Raw genomic sequence first — 21507 nt, 5'->3', positions numbered from 1 at the left:
GGTGGTACCGCGTACCGCGCATCCCTGAAACCTGTCCTACGCCCAACAACCATACACACACACACACACACACTCTCTGTCAAAGTCTTGGAATTTTTATTATTGGCGTTTGGGAAGATTCGAATGTGCCCAGAGCTCTCCTAGGGGGGCCACCTGCCACCTTCTCTGGGGTCCACAGCCTTGGAACTCTGGCAGGGGAGTTGGAGGGAGAGGGGATGGAAAGCAGAGCAAAGGAAGCGTGCGTGCAAAGGCTGGACTGAGACAGAGGCTTGATTTTAGCTGGTCAGGGGACAATGGCCACAGTTTGGACTGGGAAGGGGGCAAGGGTCTCTGTGTGGCCAGCCTAGGTAGAGTAGGGACCCAGTTGTGGCAGTGGAGTGTGTAGGCCAGGCAAACGCATGGTTAGGGCTGGGGAGAGGTCAGGGGTCAGGATGGGGGGGTCCCCACTTGACCAGGCAGGGGCACAGCTTGCTCAGGGGCCAGGGTCATGATAGGCTGGTCAAAGGGCAGGGTTGGATAGGTGGTGTCGGGAGACTGTGCCTGAGCCCACAGTGCCTCTGTGACTTGTAGATGAATGAATGAATGTGTGAGGCTCGAAAGACAGGTGCCCAGCCAGATACTAGTTGAGTGGATGGCAGGACTGGGGCATTGGTCCTGGTGCCCACGGCTGCCCAGCCCTCAAACTAGCAAAGGCTACTGATTTCACTTTTGCTACACCCCCACTTGCAGCAGCTGCTGGAAAGGCCAGCCAGGACATCTCGGCTGCCCCGAAGAGCCCCAGGGGTTCCTTGCCAGCTGGGTCGCCCCCTGTAAAAGGCCTGGGGTGACTTGGTCAGGGCCAGCCACTCGCTGGACCCCATGGCCTCATCCAGCTCGCCTGCCAGACTGTCTCCGTCAGCATCTGCATCCGGGAAGGTATCTCCTGCAAAAGATGAACAGAGTTAGTGCTCAGGGCTCAGCTGCCGCTGCACCCACAGTCATGGCTCCTGGCCAGTCTAGCTCTGATCTTGTGACAACAGTCATAGACATAGTTCAGAGTTTTTATTCCACCCAGTCCTGGGTTCAAATTCTGGCTCTGCCAGAGTAGGTGGGATTACAGGTGTCTGCCACCAGGCCTGGCTGATTTTTGTATTGTTAGTAGAGATGGGGTTCACCATGTTGTTCAGGCTGGTCTCAAATTCCTGACCTCAAGTGATGTGCCCACCTCAGCCACCCAAAGTGCTGGGATTACAGGCGTGAGCCACCGCACCCAGCCCTGTCATTTATTTCCCCTTTCTCTTTATTAATTGAGGACCTGGTACATTTGGGAGCTGGGCTGACTGAGCATGAATCCAGCCTCTCCAATCGTGAGCAAGTAAATTTACTTCTTGGAGCCTCAATGTTCTTTTCTGCAAAGTGGAAAAAAATAATTACTCCAACCTTCTCAAGTTTTATAAGGAGTTAATATTCATTTAAAAAAAAAACTTAGAACAATGTCTGGAACATGATGAGCACTCAAAAATGACTATTGAGTCCGGGCACGGTGTCTCACACCTGTAATCCCAGCACTTCCAGGGGCACATGCTGGAGGATCACCAGAACCAGGAGTTCAAGAACAGCCTGGACAACACAGCACTACCCTGTCTCTACAAATAATAAAAAGTTAGACATGTTGGCACAAGCCTGTATTCCCAGCTACTCAGGAGGCTGAGGCAGGAGAATTGCTTGAGCCCAAGAGGTTGAAGCTGCAGTGAGCTGTGATCACACCACTGCACTCCAGTCTGGGCAACAGAGCAAGACCCTGTCTCAAAAATAATAATAATAATAATAATAATTTATTGATCACTTACTTTGTGTCAAACAACGTTTTAAGTGCTTTAGCAGGTTAACTTCTTTATTCTTCTCAGTGATAACCAGTTGAGGTGGGTGCAGTTATCACCCGTATTTTCCAGAGGAGACCACTGAGGCAGAACTCAGTAAAGAATTTGCATGGCTGGGCGTGGTGGCTCATGCCTGTAATCCCAGCACTTTGGGAGGCTGAGGTGGGTGGATCACCTGAGGTCAGGAGTTGGAGACCAGCCTGGCCAACATGGTGAAACTGTCTCTACTAAAAATAAAAAGATTAGCGAGGTATGGTGGCACACATCTGTAATCCCAGCTACTTGGGAGGCTGGAGGCACGAGAATCGCTTGAACCCAGGTGATGGAGGTTACAGTGAGCCAAGATTGCACCACTGCACTCCAGCCTGGGCAACAGAATGAGATTCTGTCTCAAAAAAAAAAAAAAAAAAAAAGTAGCACACGAACACACAACTATTACATTGTAGAGCTACTATCTGAATCCAAGTGGTGTGTCTTCTGTGTCCACGCTCATACCTATCCTCCTTCTCACCATCATGAATATCTATTTGCCAGGTCCCTGCCCCTCATGAAGCTAGGTCTTCTGTTCCCTCTGACTCTCCTGATGGATCCCAGATTGTGCCGCTGCCCTGCTGAGACTCTGCCCTAATCTGTTTTGATTTAATCATACCACTTAATCCTGCAAGATTCAGGAACTGTGTCTCCCATTTGAAGATAAAGACACTCAGAGACTCTAATCTCAGCACTTAGGGAGGCCGAGGTGGGAGGATCACTTGAGCCCAGGAGTTCGAGACCAGCCTAGGCAACATAGTGAGACCCCTGTTTCTACAAAAAAAAAATTTAAAACTAGCCAGGCATGGTGTCAGGTGCCTGTGGTCTCAACTACTCTGGAGGCGGAGGCGGGAGAATCACTTGAGCCTGGGAGGTCGAGGCTGCAATGAGCAGTGATTGGGCCACTGCATTCAAGCCTGGGCAATGGAGTGAGACCACATCTCCAAAAAAAAGACACTCAGAGACGGGAGAAAAACCAACTTGCTGGGGAGAGGTCATGCATTAGGTGACAAATCCAGCCATGCGTATACCACACCCTTCACATTACCTGCTGGAAAGGGTTGGAAAACACTTGGGTGTTGTCTTTGCAAATGGCACGCTCCCCGCCCCCACCTGTCCTCAGACTTCCAGCCCCCATGGATGGCTTGCAACACCCCATCCCAGCTCTGCAGCTCTGCTAACTCCTGAGCCCTTGTTTCAAGGCTGGGCAGGTGTCCCTGGCTGAATGTGGCAGGACAGGGACCCTCCTCCTCCAGCAACCTCCTCTTATCTCTGTCCTTAGCTCCTGGGATCCATCCAGCCAGCCACCTGTTCCCCTTCTACATCCACTCTCTCCCCAGCCTCACCCATAGCCTCGTGGGCCAGGATGTCTGATCGTCTCCACCGGGAGCCCCCGCAGGTGAAGATGACTGCTCGGATGAATTCTCGGCCGCAAAGCCTGACCCCGTAAGGCGCTGCCCGGGCCTCGGCTCCTGGCCACAGCTCCCCGGTCAGCACCCATACCGCCAGGAGCAGCAGCAGCTTGTACCTGGCCATGCTGGACGGAGACGCTTTGAACGTGAGAGTGGGCCAGTGTCTCTGCTGCCTCTTGGCCCCCCATTTATACATCGTGGCTCCCCCACACTCTGCCTGAAGAAAGCTGAGTGCCTCCCTTATCTTCTCCAGCAGAGGGGAGACAGGCACGGCCCCCCCAACCCGACCTTTCTCATGTCCCCAGCAAAGTGATAACCTTTCGCTAGGGACAGGGTGACGTGGCCCAGCTTATTGTCAACATCATTGACAGAGAGGCGAGAAGGTCTCCAACCTGCAGAGACCAGAAACGCATAATCCCAAAAGGCGGGGCAAGGTGACACAACCAGATCCCCACAACGTTAGGGTCCTGGACCTCTTCGAAGATCATAATAGCAGTGAACACCCAGTGCAGTATGTGCTACGGGGCCAGGCACACTACTGTAAGCATTTTATTGTTTATTTGTTTGTTTGTTTGTTTAGATGGAGTCTCGCTCTGTCACCCAGGCTAGAGGTACAGTCCCAATGGCACAATCTTGGCTTACTGCAACCTCCGCCTCCCAGATTCAAGAAATTCTCCCGCCTCAGCCTCCCAAGTAGTTGGGATTACAGGCGCCCACCACCACACCTGGCTAATTTTTGTATTTTCAGTAGAGACGGGGTTTCACCACGTTGGCCAGGCTGGTCTCGAACTCCTGGCCTCAGGTGATCCGCCTGTCTCAGCCTCCCAAAGTGCTGGGATTACAGATATGAGCCACAGCCCTCGGCTGCTCAAAGCATTTTATATCTCTGTAATGTATTTGATTCTCCCAACAACCCAGGGTAATGGTTCTCAAATGTGAGTGAGCTTCAGAATCTTTGGGTGGGCTTGTTAAAACAGAAATCAGGCCAGGCGCAGTGGCTTACGCCTGTAATCCCAGCACTTTGGGAGGCCATGGCAGGCGGATTACCTGAGGTCCGGAGTTCGAGACCAGCCTGGCCAACATGGTGAAACCCCGCCTCTACTAAAAATACAAAAAATTAGCCGGGTGTGGTGGCTCATGTCTGTAGCCCCAGCTCCTTGGGAGGCTGAGGCAGGAGAATTGCTTGAACCTGAGAGGTGGAGGTTGCAGTGAGCTGAGATGGCACCACTGCACTTCAGCCTGGGCAACAGAGTGAGACTCTGTCTCAAAAACAAACAAACAAAACACATATCTTTGTGTCCTACCTGCAGAGCTCCTGACTCAACAGGTATAGAACATATCTAAGAATCTGCATTTCCAACCAGTTCCCAGGTGACATTGATCCTGCTGGTTCAGAAACCAGACTTTTTTTTTTTTCTTTTTTTCAGAGACAGGGTCTGGCTATGTTGCCCAGGCTGGATTGTAGTGGTGGCAACATAGCTCACTGCAGCCTTGAATTCCCGGGTTCAAATGATCCTCCCACCTCAGCCTCCTAAGTAGCTGGGACTACAGGTGTGTACCACCATGCTCAGCTAATTTTTGTATTTTTTGTAGAGATGAGACCTCACAATGTTGCCCGGGCTGTTCTCAAACTCTTGGACTCAAGGGACCCAAATGCCTCAGACTCTCGAAGTGCTGGGATTGGCTGGACACAGTGGTTCACACCTGTAATCCCAGCACTTTGGGAGGTCGAGGCGGGTGGATCACCTGAGGTCAGGAGTTTGAGACCAGCCTGGCCAACATGATGAAACCCTGTCTCTACTAAAAATATAAAAATTAGCCGGGCATGGTGGCGGGTGCCTGTAATCCCAGCTACTGAGAAGACTGAGGCAGGAGAATCGCTTGAACCCAGGAGGCAGAGGTTGCAGTGAGCCAAGATTGTGTCATTGCACTCCAGCCTGGAGCACCACGCCCAGCCCAGAAACCATACTTTCTTTCTTTCTTTCTTTTTTTTTTTTTTTGAGATGGAGTCTCGCACTGTCGCCCAGGCTGGAGTGCAGTGGCATGATCTCGGCTCACTGCAAGCTCCCCACTTCCCAGGTTCACGCCATTCTCCTGCCTCAGCCTCCCGAGTAGCTGGGACTACAGGCGCCCGCCACCACACCCGGCTAATTTTTTGTATTTTTAGTAGAGACGGGGTTTCACTGTGTTAGCCAGGATGGTCTCGATCTCCTGACCTCGTGATCCGCCCGCCTCGACCTCCCAAAGTGCTGGGATTACAGGCGTGAGACACCGCGCCCGGCGGAAACCACACTTTTAAGAGCATGGGGTTATGAATTCAGGACTAAGATAATTCTCATATTACAAATGAGGAAACGGAGACACAGAAGGGTGTCCTGAGGCAGCAGATCCTAATGTTTTTGACGCCAGAAACCGGTTTCGTGGAAGACAATTTTTCCATGGATGGAGTGTCAAGTGGATGGTTTCGGGATGATTCAAGCGTATCACTTTTTTTTTTTTTTTTTTTTGAGACGGAGTCTTGCTGTGTCACCAGGCTGGAGTGCAATGGCGCAATCTTGGCTCACTGCAACTTCTGCCTCCCAGGTTCAAGCGATTCTCCTGCCTCAGCTTCCGAGTAGCTGGGACTACAGGCATATGCCACCACGCCCAGCTAATTTTTGTATTTTTAGTAGAGACGAGGTTTCACCATGTTGTCCAGGTTGGTCCCGATCTCTTGACCTCGTGATCCGTCCACCTCGGCCTCCCAAAGTGCTGGGACTACAGGCATGAGCCACCGCGCCTGGCCAAGCGCATCACATTTATTGTGCACTTTATTTCTATTATTATTATACTGTAATTGTATATTGAAATAATCATACAACTCACCATAATGTAAAATTAGTGGCAGTGGCCAGGCACAGTGGCTCATGCCTGTAATCCTAGAACTTTGGGCAGCTGAGGCGGGCGAGACACTTGAGGTCAGGAGTTCGAGACCAGCCTGGCCGACATGGTCAAACCCCATCTCTACTAATAGTACAAAAATTAGCTGGGCATGGTGGCACATGCCTGTAATCCCAGTTACTCAGGAGTCTGAGGCAGGAGACTCACTTGAACCCAGGAGGCAGAGTCTGCAGTGAGCCGAGATTGAGCCACTGTGCACCAGCGTGGGCGACAGAGTGAGACTTTGTCTCAAAAAATCATCATCATCATCATAATAAAATAAAAATATATATTGAGAGGCTGGGAATGGTGGCTCACGCCTGTAATTCCGGAACTTTGGGCGGCCAAGGCAGGAGGATTGCTTGAACCCAAGAGTTCCAGACCAGCCTGGGCAACAGGTGAAACCCCACCTCTACAAATAATGTAAAAATTAGCCAGGTGTGGTGGCACACATCTGTGATCCCAGCTACTCAGGAGGCTGAGGTGGGAAGATCACTTTTGCCTAAGCGTTCAAGGCTGCCATGAGCTGAGATTGCATCACTGCACTCCAGCCTGTACAACGGAGCCAAACCTTGTCTAAAAAAAAAAAAAAAAAAATTGAGGCCGGGCATGGTGGCTCATGCCTGTAATCCCAGCACTTTGGGAGGCTGAGGAGGACGGATCACTTGAGGTCAAGAGTTTGAGACCAGCCTGGCCAACACGGTGAAACCCCGTCTCTACTAAAAATACAAAAATTTGCTGGGCATAGTGGCAGATGCCTGTAATCCCAGCTACTCGGGAGGCTGAGGCAGGAGAATCTCTTGAACCTGGGAGTCGGAGGATGCAGTGAGCGGAGATCACGCCATTGCACTCCAGCCTGGGCAACAAGAGCGAAACTCTGTCTCAAAAAAAAAAAAAAAGAGAGAGAGATAAGATCCATATAAAATAAAACTAACCAGGCCAGGTACGGTGGCTCACGTCTGTAATCCCAGCACTTTGGGAGGCCAAGGCGGGCAGATCACTTGAGTTCAGGAGTTTGAGACCAGCCTGTCCACCGTGGTATAAAACCCAGTCTCTAACAAAAATACAAAAATTAGCCAGGTGGGAAACAGGTGGTTTACAAATGTAAACCACTGTGGCCAGTCTTTCTTTTTTAAAGAGATGAGGCCTAACTATGTTGCCCAGGCTGATCTGGAACTCCTGAGCTCAAGTGATCCTCCCCCTTTGGCCTCCCAAAGTGCTAGGACTACAGGCATGAGCCACCAGGCACAGCTATGTTAATGTCAATTTCACCTCGACTTTAAAACACAGCAAAAACAACGGCTCTGGTAAGGGGGGCACGCTTGGCTTCAAATTCCACCTCTGCCTCTTTCCTGCTGTGTGACCTTGGCCAAGTCACTTAAACTCTCTGTGCCTTGGTTTCCTCACTTGCAAAATGGGAAAGATTTAATGAGTGAGTCAAATTTTTACAACAATCTCCGGCATGAAGTAAGTGCTGTTTAAATGTTATTTCTACTGGACACGTTCCCTTTGGATTAGAACTTCATCTCTTTGTCCTTTTCTCTGTCACAAACTCCTGGCCCCAGTTGCCTGCTGTGGATGTCACAGGCCAAGGGCAACCTTCCGGAGGCAGAGGTCACCTCTGATTGCTCTGTTTCTAAAGGGCTGGTGAATAATACTCTCTTCCCCTCGGCCTCTTCTCCAGGAACCTCCTGTAGGGAGGTACCCTCCTGCCCTTTTCTCCTGCGCCCCCAGTGCCTGGCCTGGGGAAGAACAAGCATTCAGGAAATATCTGCTGCCTGCCTACCTGACTTAACTGATGGGCCTCAAACCAGAAGCCTCTTTTTTCTTTTTCTTTTCTTTTTTTTTTTTTTTTTTTTTGACACAGGGTCTCACTCTGTCGCTCAGACTGGAGTGCAATGGAGTGATCTCGGCTCATCGCAGCCTCTGTCTCCAGGGTTCAAGCTATTCATGTGCCTCAGCCTCCCGAGTAGCTAGGACTGCAGGTGTGCGCCACCATGTCTGGTTAATTTTTGTATTTTTAGTAGAGACGGGGTTTTGCCATGTTGGCCAGGCTAGCCTCAAACTCTTGATCTCAAGTGATCTGCCCACCTCAGCCTCCCAAAGTGCTGGCGTGAGTCACTGCACCCAGCCCAGAAGCGTCTTTTGTGTCTCACATAGAATCAGAGTTTTGGGCCCAACATAGCTAGGTTCAAATCTCTGTTCCTGCGTGTCCTTGGGCAAGACCCTATACCTCTCTGAGTTCATTGTGAAGATGGAGATGATAAGTATACCTGCTTCATGAGCCTCTTGGGGACTTTGGTGAAATTCTATAGAGTCCTAAGCATTCTGCACAGCACTCATCGGTGTGGTGTGTAAATGGTGATCTGCAGAAATCTATGTCCACATCCTAAACCCTGGGATCTATAAATGTGATCTTACTAGAAAAAAGTATTTGAAACCAAGTGCGGTGGCTCACACCTGTAATCCCAGCACACTGGGAGGCCAAGGAGGACGGATCACCTGGGGTCAGGAGTTTGAGACCAGCCTGGCCAACACGGTGAAACCCTGTCTCTACTAAAAAATAAAAAAATTAGTCAGGCATGGTGGCAGGTGCCTGTAATCTCAGCTACTCAGGCGGCTGAGGCAGGAGGATTGCTTGAGCCCAGAAGGTCACGGCTGCAGTGAGCCATGATTGTGTCACCCAGCTTGGGTGACAGAGATCCTATCTTAAAACAAAACCTTAGCCAGGTGAGGTGATGTGCGCCTGTATTGCCAGCTACTTAGGAGGCTGAGGCCGGAGGAACACTTGAGCGTAAGAGTTTAAGACCAGCCTGGGCAAAATGTCAAGATCTGGCCTTTAAAAAATAGAAAATATTAGCCAGGCATGCATGCCTGCCTGTGGTCTCAGCTACTTGGAAGACCAAGGCAGGAGGATTGCTAGAGGCCAGGAGTTCAACACCAGCTTGGACAATACAGTGACACTCCCGTCTCTACAAATACAAAAATTAGCTGGGTATGGTGGTGTGTTCCTGTAGTCCCCTACACAGGAGGCTGAGGTGGGAGGATCGCTTGAACCCAGGAATTTGAGACTGTAGTGAGCTGGGATGGTGTCACTGCACTCCAGCCTCGGCAACAGAGTGAGACCCTGTCTCAAAAAAAAAAAGAAAGAAAGAAAAAGAAAAAAAGCCTTTGCAAATGTAATTAAGAACCTTTAGATGGCCTTGGGGGGTGGCTCATGCCTGTAATCCCAGGACTTCAGGAAGCTGAGGCAGGCAGATCACCTGAGGTCAGGAGTTCCAGACCAGCCTGGCCAACATGGTGAAACCCGGTCTCTACTGAAAATACAAAAATTAGCTGGGTGTGGTGACGGGCACCTGTAATATGAGCTACTCAGGAGGCTGATCCAGGAGAATCGCTTGAACCCGGGAGTCAGAGGTTGCATTGAACCCAGATCGCATGCCACTGCACTCCAGTCTGAGCAACACAGTGAGACTCCATTAAAAAAAAATTAAAAAGAACCTTAAGATGAGCTCAACCTGGATTATCTTCGTGGGCCCTAAATCCAATTATGAGTGTCCTTTTAAAAAACAAAAGAGTTGAAGACACAGACAAAAGAAGACAGAGGCAGAAATTGGCTTAATGCCATTGAGGAAGCCAAGGAAGGCCTGGAGCCTCCAGAAGCTGGAAGAGGCAAGGAGGGACCCTCCCCTAGAGGCCTCGGAGGGGGCGCGGCCCTGAGACGCCTGCATTTCAGACTCCTGACAACCAGAACAGGAAGGGAATAAATGTTCACTGGTGTAAGCCACCTGGTTTGTGGACACTAGTTACAGCAGCTACAGTGAAATGAATATAGTCAGAACGGGAAATGTCACCTGCTAGGAATATGGGTGTCATGATGATTTTGTTCACTATAAAAATGCAAGCCAATTTTGCCAATTCTAAATAAAGCCCTGATTTCCAAACTTTATATATATAAAATATATATTTATAAGTTTATAAAATTATTATAATATACATTTATAAATTATAATATATCTATAATATACATAATGTCTATAACATATAAATATATTTATATATCATATAATAAACATATTATGCATATATCATATATAAACATATTATATAATGTTTATATATTATATAAACATATTATATAATATACTTATATATTATATAATATATATTATATAAGTATACTTATATATTATAGATGTTATATATTACACTATATTCTATTATATAATATACTTATATATTATATAGAAATACATTTATATATTTATATATAAATATATTATAATTATAATATAGTATATTATAATATATAAATATATTCTACATAAATATATATGATATATGTCATAATATATTTATATATAATATATTATATAACCTATTTATATATTCTATATTATATATAAATATTTATATATTTATTATAATACAATATATAATATATAATATAAAATTATATATTATATTATATTAAGATAAGCTCATCCTGGATTATCTGGGTGGGCCCTAAATCCAATTATGAGTGTCCTTTTAAAAAGACAAAACAGTTGAAGATACAGACTGTATATATATATATATAAAATATATAAATATGTGTTATATGTAATTATTATAAAAATATACATTATATATTAAATATAATTATTATATATCATGTATGATATATAATGTATATTATATATCATGTATGATATATAATGTATATTATATATCATGTATGATCTATTATATGAGATATAATTTTATATTTATGTTATACAATATATCATAGCATTTATATATAACATATTATATAACATATTTATATAATATATAAATATTTTATTTATATAATATGTTATAATATATTAATATATTATAATTTTTAATATGTTATAATGTATTATGATATATAATATATAATATGTAATATAAATATGTTATATAATGTATAATATAGATTTATATTTCCTATCTCTGGGGACATGTTAAAAAAGTATAGAAAAAATATATAATATATAATATGTAATATATACATTATATATTATATGTTACATTATGCTATATAAAATAAATATATAGCATAATGTAACATATTTTTATGATATATTATTTATATAATAGAAATATAGCACATATAAATATAGCCTAGGACATAATGTAACATTTTTATAATATATTAATACATTGTATACAGAAATATATGTAAATTAATACATCTTATATTAATATAATTTAATTAGTATAATATAATTAATATAATATATTACCTTAATATAAGTTAATATATTGTATACATATATGTATGTATACAATATATTAACATATTATATATAAATATATATTATATATATATTGAGATGGAGTCTCGCTCTGTCATCCAGGCTGGAGTGCAGTGGCACCATCTCAGTGCACTGCAACGTCCACCTCCTGGGTTCAAGTGATTCTCCTGTCTCAGCCTCCCGAGTAGCTGAAACTACAGGCACCTGCCACCACTCCCGGCTAATTTTTGTATTTTTATTAGAGATGGTGTTTCACCATGTTGGCCAGGGTAGTCTCAAACTCTTGGCCTCAAGTGATCCACCTGCTTCAGCCTCCCAAAGTGCTGAGGTTACAGACATGAGCCACTGTGCCCAGCAATAAATATATATAATTTTTTTTTTTAAGAGACTGGAGTCTCGCTGCGTTGCCAGGCTGGTCTTAGTTCCCTTTCCTAAAGTGATCGTCCCACCTCAGCCTCCCAAATAGCTGGGATTAGAGGTCTGTATCACTGCCCTCAGCTTCTCCAAACTATTTAATTTATCTTCGAATAGTTAATACATTTACATGCTTCAAAAAGCAAAGCATATAAGGTTTATGAAGCAGCATCTGCCTTCCAAGTTTCAGTTCCTCCCCTTTCTCTCATGAATAACCACAGCTCTTAATTTCCTATCTTTCCAGAATTACTTTGTACACATGAAAACAAATATGAATACAGGTTTTTTTTTCTTTATGAGACAGGGTCTCACTCCGTTGCCCAGGCTAGAGTCAGCAGCAATATCACGGCTCACTGCAGCCTCGATCTCCCGGGCTCAAGTTATCCTCCCACCTTAGCCGCCTGAGTAGCTGGGACCACAGATGCATACCACTCTCAGCTCATTTTAAATTTTTTTGTAGAGACAGGGTCTCAGTGTGTGCCCCAGGCAGGTCTCAAACTCCTAGGCTTGCTTTATTTATTTATTTATTTATTTTTTGAGACAGGGTCTTACTCTATCACCCAGGCTGAAGTGCAGTAGCACCATCCCAGCTCACTGTAGCCTTGACCTCCTGGGCTCAAGTGATCCTCCTGCCTCAGCCTCCCAGAGTAGCTGAGACCACAGGCACATGTCACCATGCCCAGCTAAATTTTTTATTTTTATTTTGCAGAAACAGGGTTTCACCATGTTGCCCAGGCTGGTCTTAAACTCCTGAGCTCAAGCAATCTGCCTGCCTCAGCCTCCCAAAGTGCTGGGATTATAGGTGTGAGCCATTGTGCCCCGCCAGTATGTTAAACACATTTTTTTCCCTCTTTGGCTTTGTCTGGCTCTGGCTCTGTCACTCAGACTGGAGTGCAGTGGCACGATCATAACTCACTGCAGTCTCAAACTCCTGGGATCAAGCCATCTTCCCACCTCAGCTCACTACTATGCTTGGCCAATATTTTTCTTTTTCTTGTTTTTTTTTTTCTTTTTTTTTAGAGACAAGGCCTCAATATTTTGCCCAGGCATGAGCTGCTGCACCTGGCCTAAACATTTTTTGTTAATGTGGCAAAATACATGTAAAATTTACCATTTTAACATTTTTTTTTCTTTTGGCATGGAGTTTTGCTCTTGTTGCGCAGGCTGGAGTGCAATGCCGCAATCTTGACTCACTGCAATCTCCGCCTCCCAGGTTCCAGCGATTCTCCTGTCTCAGCCTCCCGAGTAGCTGGAATTACAGGTGTGCGCCACTACATCCAGCTAATGTGTTTTGTATTTTTAGTAGAGACGGGGTTTCACCATGTTGGCCAGGCTGGTCTTGAATCCTGACCTCAGGGGATCTCCCCACCTCGGGCTCCCAAAGTGCTGGGATTACAGGCGTGAGCACTGTGTCCGGCTGTTTTAACTATTTTTAAGTGTACGATTCAGTGGCATTACCCATATTTACATTATTGTGCAATCATCCATCTCCAGAACATTTTGTCTTCCCCAACCAAAACTCTGTCCTCATTAAACACTATCTCTCCATCCTTCCTCCTTCTACCCCTGGCAACCACCATACTACTTTCTACCCCTGTGAATTTTTTTTTTTTTTTTCTTGAGGTGGAGTCTCCCTCCCATTGCACAGTCTGGAGTGCAGTGGCGCCATCTCGGCTCACTGCAACCTCCACCTCCTGGGTTAAAGTGATTCTCCTTCCTCAGCCTCCTGAGTAGCTGGGATTACAGGCACCCGCCACTACACCCAGGTAATTCTTTTTTTTTTTTTTTTGAAACAGAGTCTCGCTCTGTCGCCAGGCTGGAATGCAGTGGTGCGACCTCAGCTCACTGCAACCTCTGCCTCCCAGGTTCAAGGGATTCTCCTGCCTCAGCCTCCCGAGTAGCTGGGATTACAGGCACACGCCACCGCACCCAGCTAATTTTTTGTATTTTAGTAGAGACGGGGTTTCACCATGTTGGCTGGGATGGTCTCGATCTCCTGACCTCGTTATCCACCCGCCTCGGCCACCCAGAATGCTGGGATTACAGGCGTGATCCACCGTGCCTGGCCTAATTTTTGTATTTTTAGTGGAGATGGCATTTCACCATGTTGGCCAGGCTGGTCTTGAACTCCTGACCTCAGGCTATCCACTCACCTCAGCCTCCCAAAGTGCTAGGATTACAGGCCTGAGCCACCGCACCCGGCCTTTTAAAAAATTTTTTCCGAGATGGAGTCTTGCTCTGTCACCTAGACTGGAGTGCACTGGTATGATCTCGGCTCACTGCAACCCTCGCCTCTCGGGTTCAAGAGATCCTCCTGCCCCAGCCTCCCAAGTAGCTGGGATTACAGGTGGGCACCACTAGGCCCAGCAAATTTTTGTATTTTTAGTAGAGATGGGGTTTCACCATGTTGGCCAGGCTGGTCTCAAACTCCTGACCTTTCTATCCACCCACCTCAGCCTCCCAAAGTGCTGGGATTACAGGCATGAGCCACCACGCCTGGCTGAGACTTCATTTCTCCAAAAGAATTTTTAAAATTTGGCCCAGGGTGGTGGCGTGTGCTTGTAGTCCCATCTACTTGGGAGGCTGAGGTGGGAGGATCACTTGAGCCCAGGAGTTGGCGGCTGCAGTGAGCTATGATTGTGCCACTGCACTCCAGCCTGGCTGACAGAGCAAGATCCTGTCCAGTCTCACTAGAAACGAGGTCTTATTATGTTGCCCAGGCTGGTCTCAAACTTCTGGGCTCAAGTGATCCTCCCACCTCGGCCTCCCAAAGTGCTGGGATTATAGGCATGAGCCAGCATGCTTGGCCCAGAATTTCATTAAAAGGTAGCATGTTCTACACATTCTTCTGAATGTTGCTTCTCCCACATGACTTAACAAGTGTTGGAGATCTCTTAACAAAACTTTATTTTATTTTATTTTATTTTTTATTTAGACGGAGTCTCGCTCTTGCCCAGGCTGGAGTGCAGTGGCGCCAACTCGGCTCATTGCAACCTCTGTCTCCCAGGTTCAAGGACTTCTCAGCCGGGCTCAGTGGCTCACGCCTGTAACCCCAGCACTTTGGGAGGCCGAGGCGGGCAGATCACGAGGTCAGGAGATCGAGACCATCCTGGCTAACACGGTGAAACCCCATCTCTACTAAAAATACAAAAAATTAGCTGGGCGTGGTGGCAGGTGCCTGTAGTCCCAGCTACTCGGGAGGCTGAGGCAGGAGAATGGCATGAACCTGGGAGGTGGAGCTTGCCGTGAGCCGAGATCGCGCCACTGCACTCCAGCCTGGGTGACAGAGTGAGACTCCGTCTCAAAAAAAAAAAAAAAAAAAAAGGAATTCTCATGCCTCAGCCTCCCAAGTAGCTGGGACTACAGGTGCATGCCACCATGCCCAGCTAATTTTTTTATTTTTTAGTAGAGATGGGATTTCACCATGTTGGCCAGGCTGGTCTCGAACTCCTGACCTCAAGTGATAGGCCCGCCTTGGCCTCCCAGAGTGCTGGGATTACAGGCGTGAGCCACTGTGCCTGGCCACATTCTTGTTATTTTTTATTTTTATTTTTTCACAGCTGCATAGCATGCTGCCGTGTGAATGCTTTATGGTTAATTTCACTCTCAGAGATGGACATTTTTTCCACTCGTTTGTTCTTAGGCTGACATCGCCATACAGAACGTCATTTTACACATATGCAAGTGTCTCTGTGGATAAATTTTCCAAAGCGGGATTTCTGGCTCAAAGACTGTGTGCATTTGTAATTTTTATGCATATTGACAAATATTCCCCCTCAGGTGTTAGAGCGATTCACACTCTCTCTAGCAATGGGTAAAAGTTCTGCTGCCTTACAGCCTTACCAACAGAGAGTGTTATCGAACTTTGGTTTCTTGCCAACATGACATGTGAAAAATAGTATCTCAGAGTAGAGAAAATTTGCATTTTCCTGACCACAAGCGAGGCAGGGCAAAGTCCCATGTGTTTAAGGACCATTAGTTTCCTCTGTACTCTCTGGTAACCTCCCTTGCCTAGTATACTTTTGGATTATTGATCTTTTTCCTTCTTTTTTTAATTTTTTTTGAGACAGAGTCCCGCTCTGTTGACCAGGCTGGAGTGCAATGGCATGGTCTCGCTCACTGCAACCTCCAACTCCCAGGTTTAAGCAATTCTCTTGCCTCAGCCTCTCGAGTAGCTGGGATTACAGGCAACTGCCACCACGCCCAGCTTATTTATTTATTTATTTATTTGTATTTTTAGTAGAGACGGGGTTTCGGCATGTTGGTCAGGCTAGTCTCCAACTCCTGACCTCAGGTGATCTGCTCACCTCGGCCTCCCAAAGTGCTGGGATTACAGGCATGAGCCACCACCCCCGGCCAAATTTTTTTTTTTTTTTTTTTTTGGATGGAGTCTTGCTCTGTTGTTCAGGCTAGAGTGCAGTGATGCAATCTCGGCTCACTGCAACCTCTGCCTCCCGGGTTCAAGCCATTCTCATGCCTCAGCCTCCCGAGTAGCTGAGATTACAAGTGCCCGCCACCTCGCCCAGCTAATTTTTGTATTTTTAGTAGAGACGGGGTTTCACCATGTTAGCCAGGCTGGTCTCGAACTCCTGATCTTAGGTGATCTGCCCGCCTCGGCCTCCCAAAGTGCTGGGATTACAGGCGTGAGCCACCGCACCCAGCCTCATCTACTTTTTTTAGCACCTATAGATGATTGCTGTCTGCATCAACGATTTTGCTGGCTTTTGCAACATGGTGATTTTCTAATTGTTTCCTTCTCTTTTTTCTTTGTTTTGAGACAGAGTTTTGCTCTTGTCACCCAGGCTGGGGTGCAGTGGCGCGATCTTGGCTTACTGCAGCCTCCGCCTCCCAGGTGCAAGTGATTCTCCTGCCTCAGCCTCCCGAATAGCTGGGATTACAGGTGCACAACACCATGCCTGGCTGATTTTTGTAATATTAGTAGAGACGGGGTTTCACCATGTTGGTCAGGCTGGTCTCGAACTCCTGACCTCAAGTGATCCACTCACCTTGGCCTCCCACAGTGCTGGCATTACAGGTGTAAGTAAGTAAGTAAGTAAGTAAAAATGCCTGGCCGTTTTTTTTTTTTTTTTTTTTTTTTTTTTGAGACAGACTCTCACTCTGTTGCCCAGTTGCCCAGGCAGTAGTCCAGTGGTGTGATCTCCGCTCACTGTAGCCTCTGCCTCCTGGGTTCAAGCTATTCTCCTGCCTCGCCTCTCAAGTAGCTGGGATTACAAGGGTGTGCCATCACACCTGGCTAATTTTTGTATTTTTAGTAGAGACGGGGTTTCACCATGTTGCCCAGGCTGGTCTTGAACCCCTGACCTCTGGTGATCCACCCACCTCAGCCTCCCAAAGTGATTATAGGCATAAGCTACCACGCCCAGATAATTGTTGTATTTTTAGTAGAGACAGGGTTTTGCCATGTTGGCCAGCTGGTCTTGAACTCCCAACCTAGGTGATCCTCCCACCTGGGCCTCCCAAAGTGCTGGAATTACAGGCGTAAGCCAGCATGCCTGGCCTGTTATTATTTATTTGAACTTTTTTCCATTACTTTTTTTTCTTTGTAGAGATGGAGTTTTGCTATGTTGCCCAGGCTGGTCTTGAACTTCTGGGTTCAAGTAATCCTCCCACCTTGGTCTCCCAAAGTGCTGGGATTACAAGCATGAGCCACCAAGCATGGACTGTTTGAGTTTTTCTTTTTTTTTGAGATAGAGTCTCGCTCTGTCACCCAGGCTGGAGTGCAGTGGCACGAACTTGGCTCACTGCAAGCTCTGCCTCCTGGTTTCACGCCATTCTCCTGCCTCAGCCTCCCGAGTAGCTGGGACTACAGATGCCTGCCACCATGCCCGGCTAATTTTTTGTATTTTTAGTAGAGACGGGGTTTCACCGTGTTAGCCAGGATGGTCTCGATCTCCTGACCTTGTGATCCACCCACCTCAGCCTCCCAAAGTGCTGGGATTACAGGCGTGAGCCACCACGTCCGGCCTCTTTTTTTAAAAAACTTTTTTTTTTCTTCCATAGGTTATTGGGGAACAGGTGGTGTCTGGTTACATGAGCATGTTTTTAGTGGTGATTTGTGAGATTTTGGTGCACCCATCACCCGAGCAGTATACACTGCACCCTATTTGTAGTCTTTTATCCCTCAGCCCCTTCCCACCCTTCCCCCACTGAATCCCCAAAGCCTATTATGTCATTCTTATGCCTTTGCATCCTCATAGTTTAGCTCCCACTTATCAGTGAGAACATACGATGTTTGGTTTTCCATTCCTGAGTTACTTCACTTAGAATAATAGTCTCCAAGTCCATCCAGGTTGCTGCGAATGCCATTAATTCATTCCTTTTTATGGCTGAGTAGTATTCCATTGAATATATATCCACAGTTTCTTTATCCACTCGCTGATTGATGGGCATTTGGATTGGGTCCACGTTTTTGCAATGACAAATTTTGCTGCTATAAACATGTATGTGCAAGTATCTCTTCTGTAGAATGACTTCTTTTCCTCTGGGTAGATACCCAGTAGTGGGATTGCTGGATCAAATGGTAGTTCTACTTTTAGTTCCTTGAGGACTCCTCACACTGTTTTCCATAGTGGTTGTACTAGTTTACATTCCCACCAGCTGTGTAGGAGGGTTCCCTGATCACTGCATCCATGCCAACATCTACTGTTGTTTTTGATTTTTTGATTATGGCCATTCTTGCAGGAGTTTAAGGTGGTATCACAATGTGGTTTTGATTTGCATCTCCCTGATCATTAGTGACGTTGAGCATTTTTTCATATGTTTGCTGGTCATTCGTATACCTTCTTTTGAGACATGTCTATTCATGTCCTAAGCCCACTTTTTGATGGGATTATTTGTTTTCTTCTTGTTGATTTGTTGAAATTCATTTTAAATTCTGGGTATTAGTCCTTTGTCAGATGTTTACATTGTGAAGATTTTTTCCCACTCTGTAGGTTGTCTGTTTACTCTACTGACTGTTACTTAGCTCTTTAGTCTAATTAAGTCCCAGAAATTTATCTTTGTTTTTATTGCATTTGCCTTTGGGCTCTTGGTCATGAAATCCTTGCCTAAGCCAATGTCTAGAAGGGTTTTTCCAATGTTATCTTCCAGAATTTTTATAGTTTCCAGTCTTAGATTTAAGTCCTTCACCCATCTTGAGTTGATTTTTGTATAAGGTGAGAGATGAGGATCCAGTTTCATTCTCCTACATGTGGCTAGCCAATTATCCCGGCGTTACTGTTGAAAAGGGTGTCCTTCCCCCCTTTTATGTTTTTGTTTGCTTTGCTGAAGACCAGTTGGCTGTTAAGTATTTGGGTTTATGGTCTATGTGCTTTTTTTTTTTTTTTTTTTTTTTTTAGACAGGGTCTTACTCTGTCGCCCAGGCTGGAGTACAGTGGCACGATCTTGGCTCACTGCAACCTCTGCCTCCCGGGTTCAAGCGATTCTCCTGCCTCAGGCTCCCTAATAGCTGAGATTACATGTGCCCGCCACTGCGCCCACCTGATTTTTGTATTTTTAGTAGAGACGGGGTTTCACCATGTTGGCCAGACTGGTCTTGAACTCCTGACCTCAGGTGATCCACCTGCCTTGGCCTCCCAAAGTGCTGGGATTACAGGCTTCAGCCACCAAGCCTGGCCTATGTGCCTATTTTTATACCAGTACCAGAGCACGGCCTATTTGAATGTTTGATTTGCAGTTAGTTGAATCTTCCAATGTGTAACCTGTGGATACAGGGAGGGCCGACTATATGCTGTACAACCTCCACCAGATAAAAATATAGAACATCTCAGCCTCCACCTTGCATTTCCAGCCACAAAGTCTTATAATGAATTTTTTTTGAGACAGAGTCTCTCTCTGTCGCCCAAGCTGGAGTGCAGTGGCGCGATCTCGACTCACTGCAAACTCCACCTTCCAGGTTCCAGCCATTCTCCTGCCTCAGCCTCCCAAGTACGTGGGATTATGGGCGCACACCACTATGCCCAGCTAACTTTGTATTTTTAGTAGAGACGGGGTTTCACGATGTTGGCCAGGCTGGTCTCAAACTGCTGACCTCAGGTGATCCGCCAGTCTAGGCCTCCCAAACTGCTGGGATTACAGGTGTGAGCCACCACGCCCAGCTGAATATTTTTGATGGACGACATGGTCTCTGGGCTTGGTCCAGCTACTTCTGGGCATTGGAGAAATGGGTAGGAGGTGGAAATAGGGCTTCTAGTTTCCCTCCCCACAATGAAGACCCCATGGCTGGTCCTGGGACCCTGATGTGACTTGTATTGCCAGCTGGGATTCATTCTTGGGCACTGCCTGCCTAGAAGTCTCATTAATTCTTGCAGGTACTGTCAGGGCTGGGACTCAACCGGCAATTCCAGGCAGACTGGAGCTGCTGCTTCTCCTCTTCTCCCATCCAGGATCACACCCAGGGCACTGGAAAGTCCCATGAAAAGAGATGGGCTCTGGTTCCTCCAGCTTCGTGATCTTGGGGTGGAGATGTTACAGGAAAGGGGGGTCCTGATCCAGAGTCCAAGAGAGGGTTCCTGGATATCACGCAAGAAAGAATTCAGGGCCTGGCGCGGTGGCTCACGCCTGTAATCCCAGCACTTTGGGAGGCCGAGGCGGGCAGATCACGAGGTCAGGAGTTAGAGACCAGCTTGACCAATATGGTGAAACCCCATCTCTACTAAAAATACAAAAATTAGCCAGGCGTGGTGGCGCTCGCCTGTAGTCCCAGCTACTCGGGAGGCTGAGGCAAAAGAATCGCTTGAGCCTGGGAGGCGGAGGTTGCAGTCAGTCGAGATCGTGCCACTGAACTCCAGCCTAGGTGACAGAGAGAGACTCCGTCTCAAAAAAAAAAAAAAAAAAAAAAAAAGAATTCCAGGTGAGTCCGTAAAGTGGAAGCAAATTTGCAAGGAATAAAAGAATGGTTACTCCATAGAGCAGCCTCGAGGGCTGTATTTCTTTTTATTTTTTTTGAGATGGAGTCTCCATGTTGCCCAGGCTGGAGTGCAGTGGTGTGATCTTGGCTCACTGCAACCTCTGCCACCCGGGATCAAGCAATTCTCTTGCCTCAGCCTCCTGAGTAGCTGGGATCACAGGCATGCGCCACCACGCCCGGCTAATTTTTGTATTTTAAGTAGAGATGGGGTTTCACCATGCTGGCCAGGCTGTTCTTGAACTCCCGACCTCAAGCGATCTGCCAGCTTCGGCCTCCCAAAGTGCTGGGATTACAGGCATGAGCCACCACACTCAGCCTTATTTCTTGATGATATGCTAAACAAGGGGTGGATTATTCCATGCCTCTTGTTTTTAGTCCATATAAAGTAACTTTCTGGCGTTGCCATGGCATTTGTAAACTGTAATGGTGCTGGTGGGAGTGTAGCAGTGAGGACCAGACGTTACTCTCATGGCCATCTTGGTTTTGGTGGGTTTGAGCCAGCTTCTTTACTGCAACCTGTTTTATCAGCAAGGTCTTTATTTATGTATTTTTCTAAATTATTTTTAAAATTTTTATCTTTTTTGAAACAGAGTCTCACAATGTCACCCAGGCTGGAGTGCAGTGGCGCGATCCTGGCACACTGCACTCTCCACCTCCCGGGTTCAAGTAATTCTGCCTCAGCC

At 46.4% G+C, this 21507-nt stretch overlaps 1 protein-coding gene across 1 annotated transcript; it reads right to left on the bottom strand.

The window, feature by feature from the left end:
- Positions 1 to 79: 79 nt before the first annotated feature.
- Positions 80 to 3440, bottom strand: RLN3 (relaxin 3). The gene is made up of 2 exons (XM_001171356.8): positions 3236 to 3440; positions 80 to 922 (listed from the first exon to the last, which is right to left on the bottom strand). Exons 1-2 carry the CDS (start codon positions 3423 to 3425, stop codon positions 684 to 686), a joined length of 429 nt encoding a protein of 142 aa, XP_001171356.2. The 5' UTR covers positions 3426 to 3440; the 3' UTR covers positions 80 to 683.
- Between the last annotated feature and the right edge of the window lie 18067 nt (positions 3441 to 21507).

The sequence above is a fragment of the Pan troglodytes genome, chromosome 20 (assembly GCF_028858775.2).
Source record: "Pan troglodytes isolate AG18354 chromosome 20, NHGRI_mPanTro3-v2.0_pri, whole genome shotgun sequence".
Taxonomy (NCBI): Eukaryota; Metazoa; Chordata; class Mammalia; order Primates; family Hominidae; genus Pan; species Pan troglodytes.
This window is presented reverse-complemented; position numbering and strand designations above follow the sequence as displayed.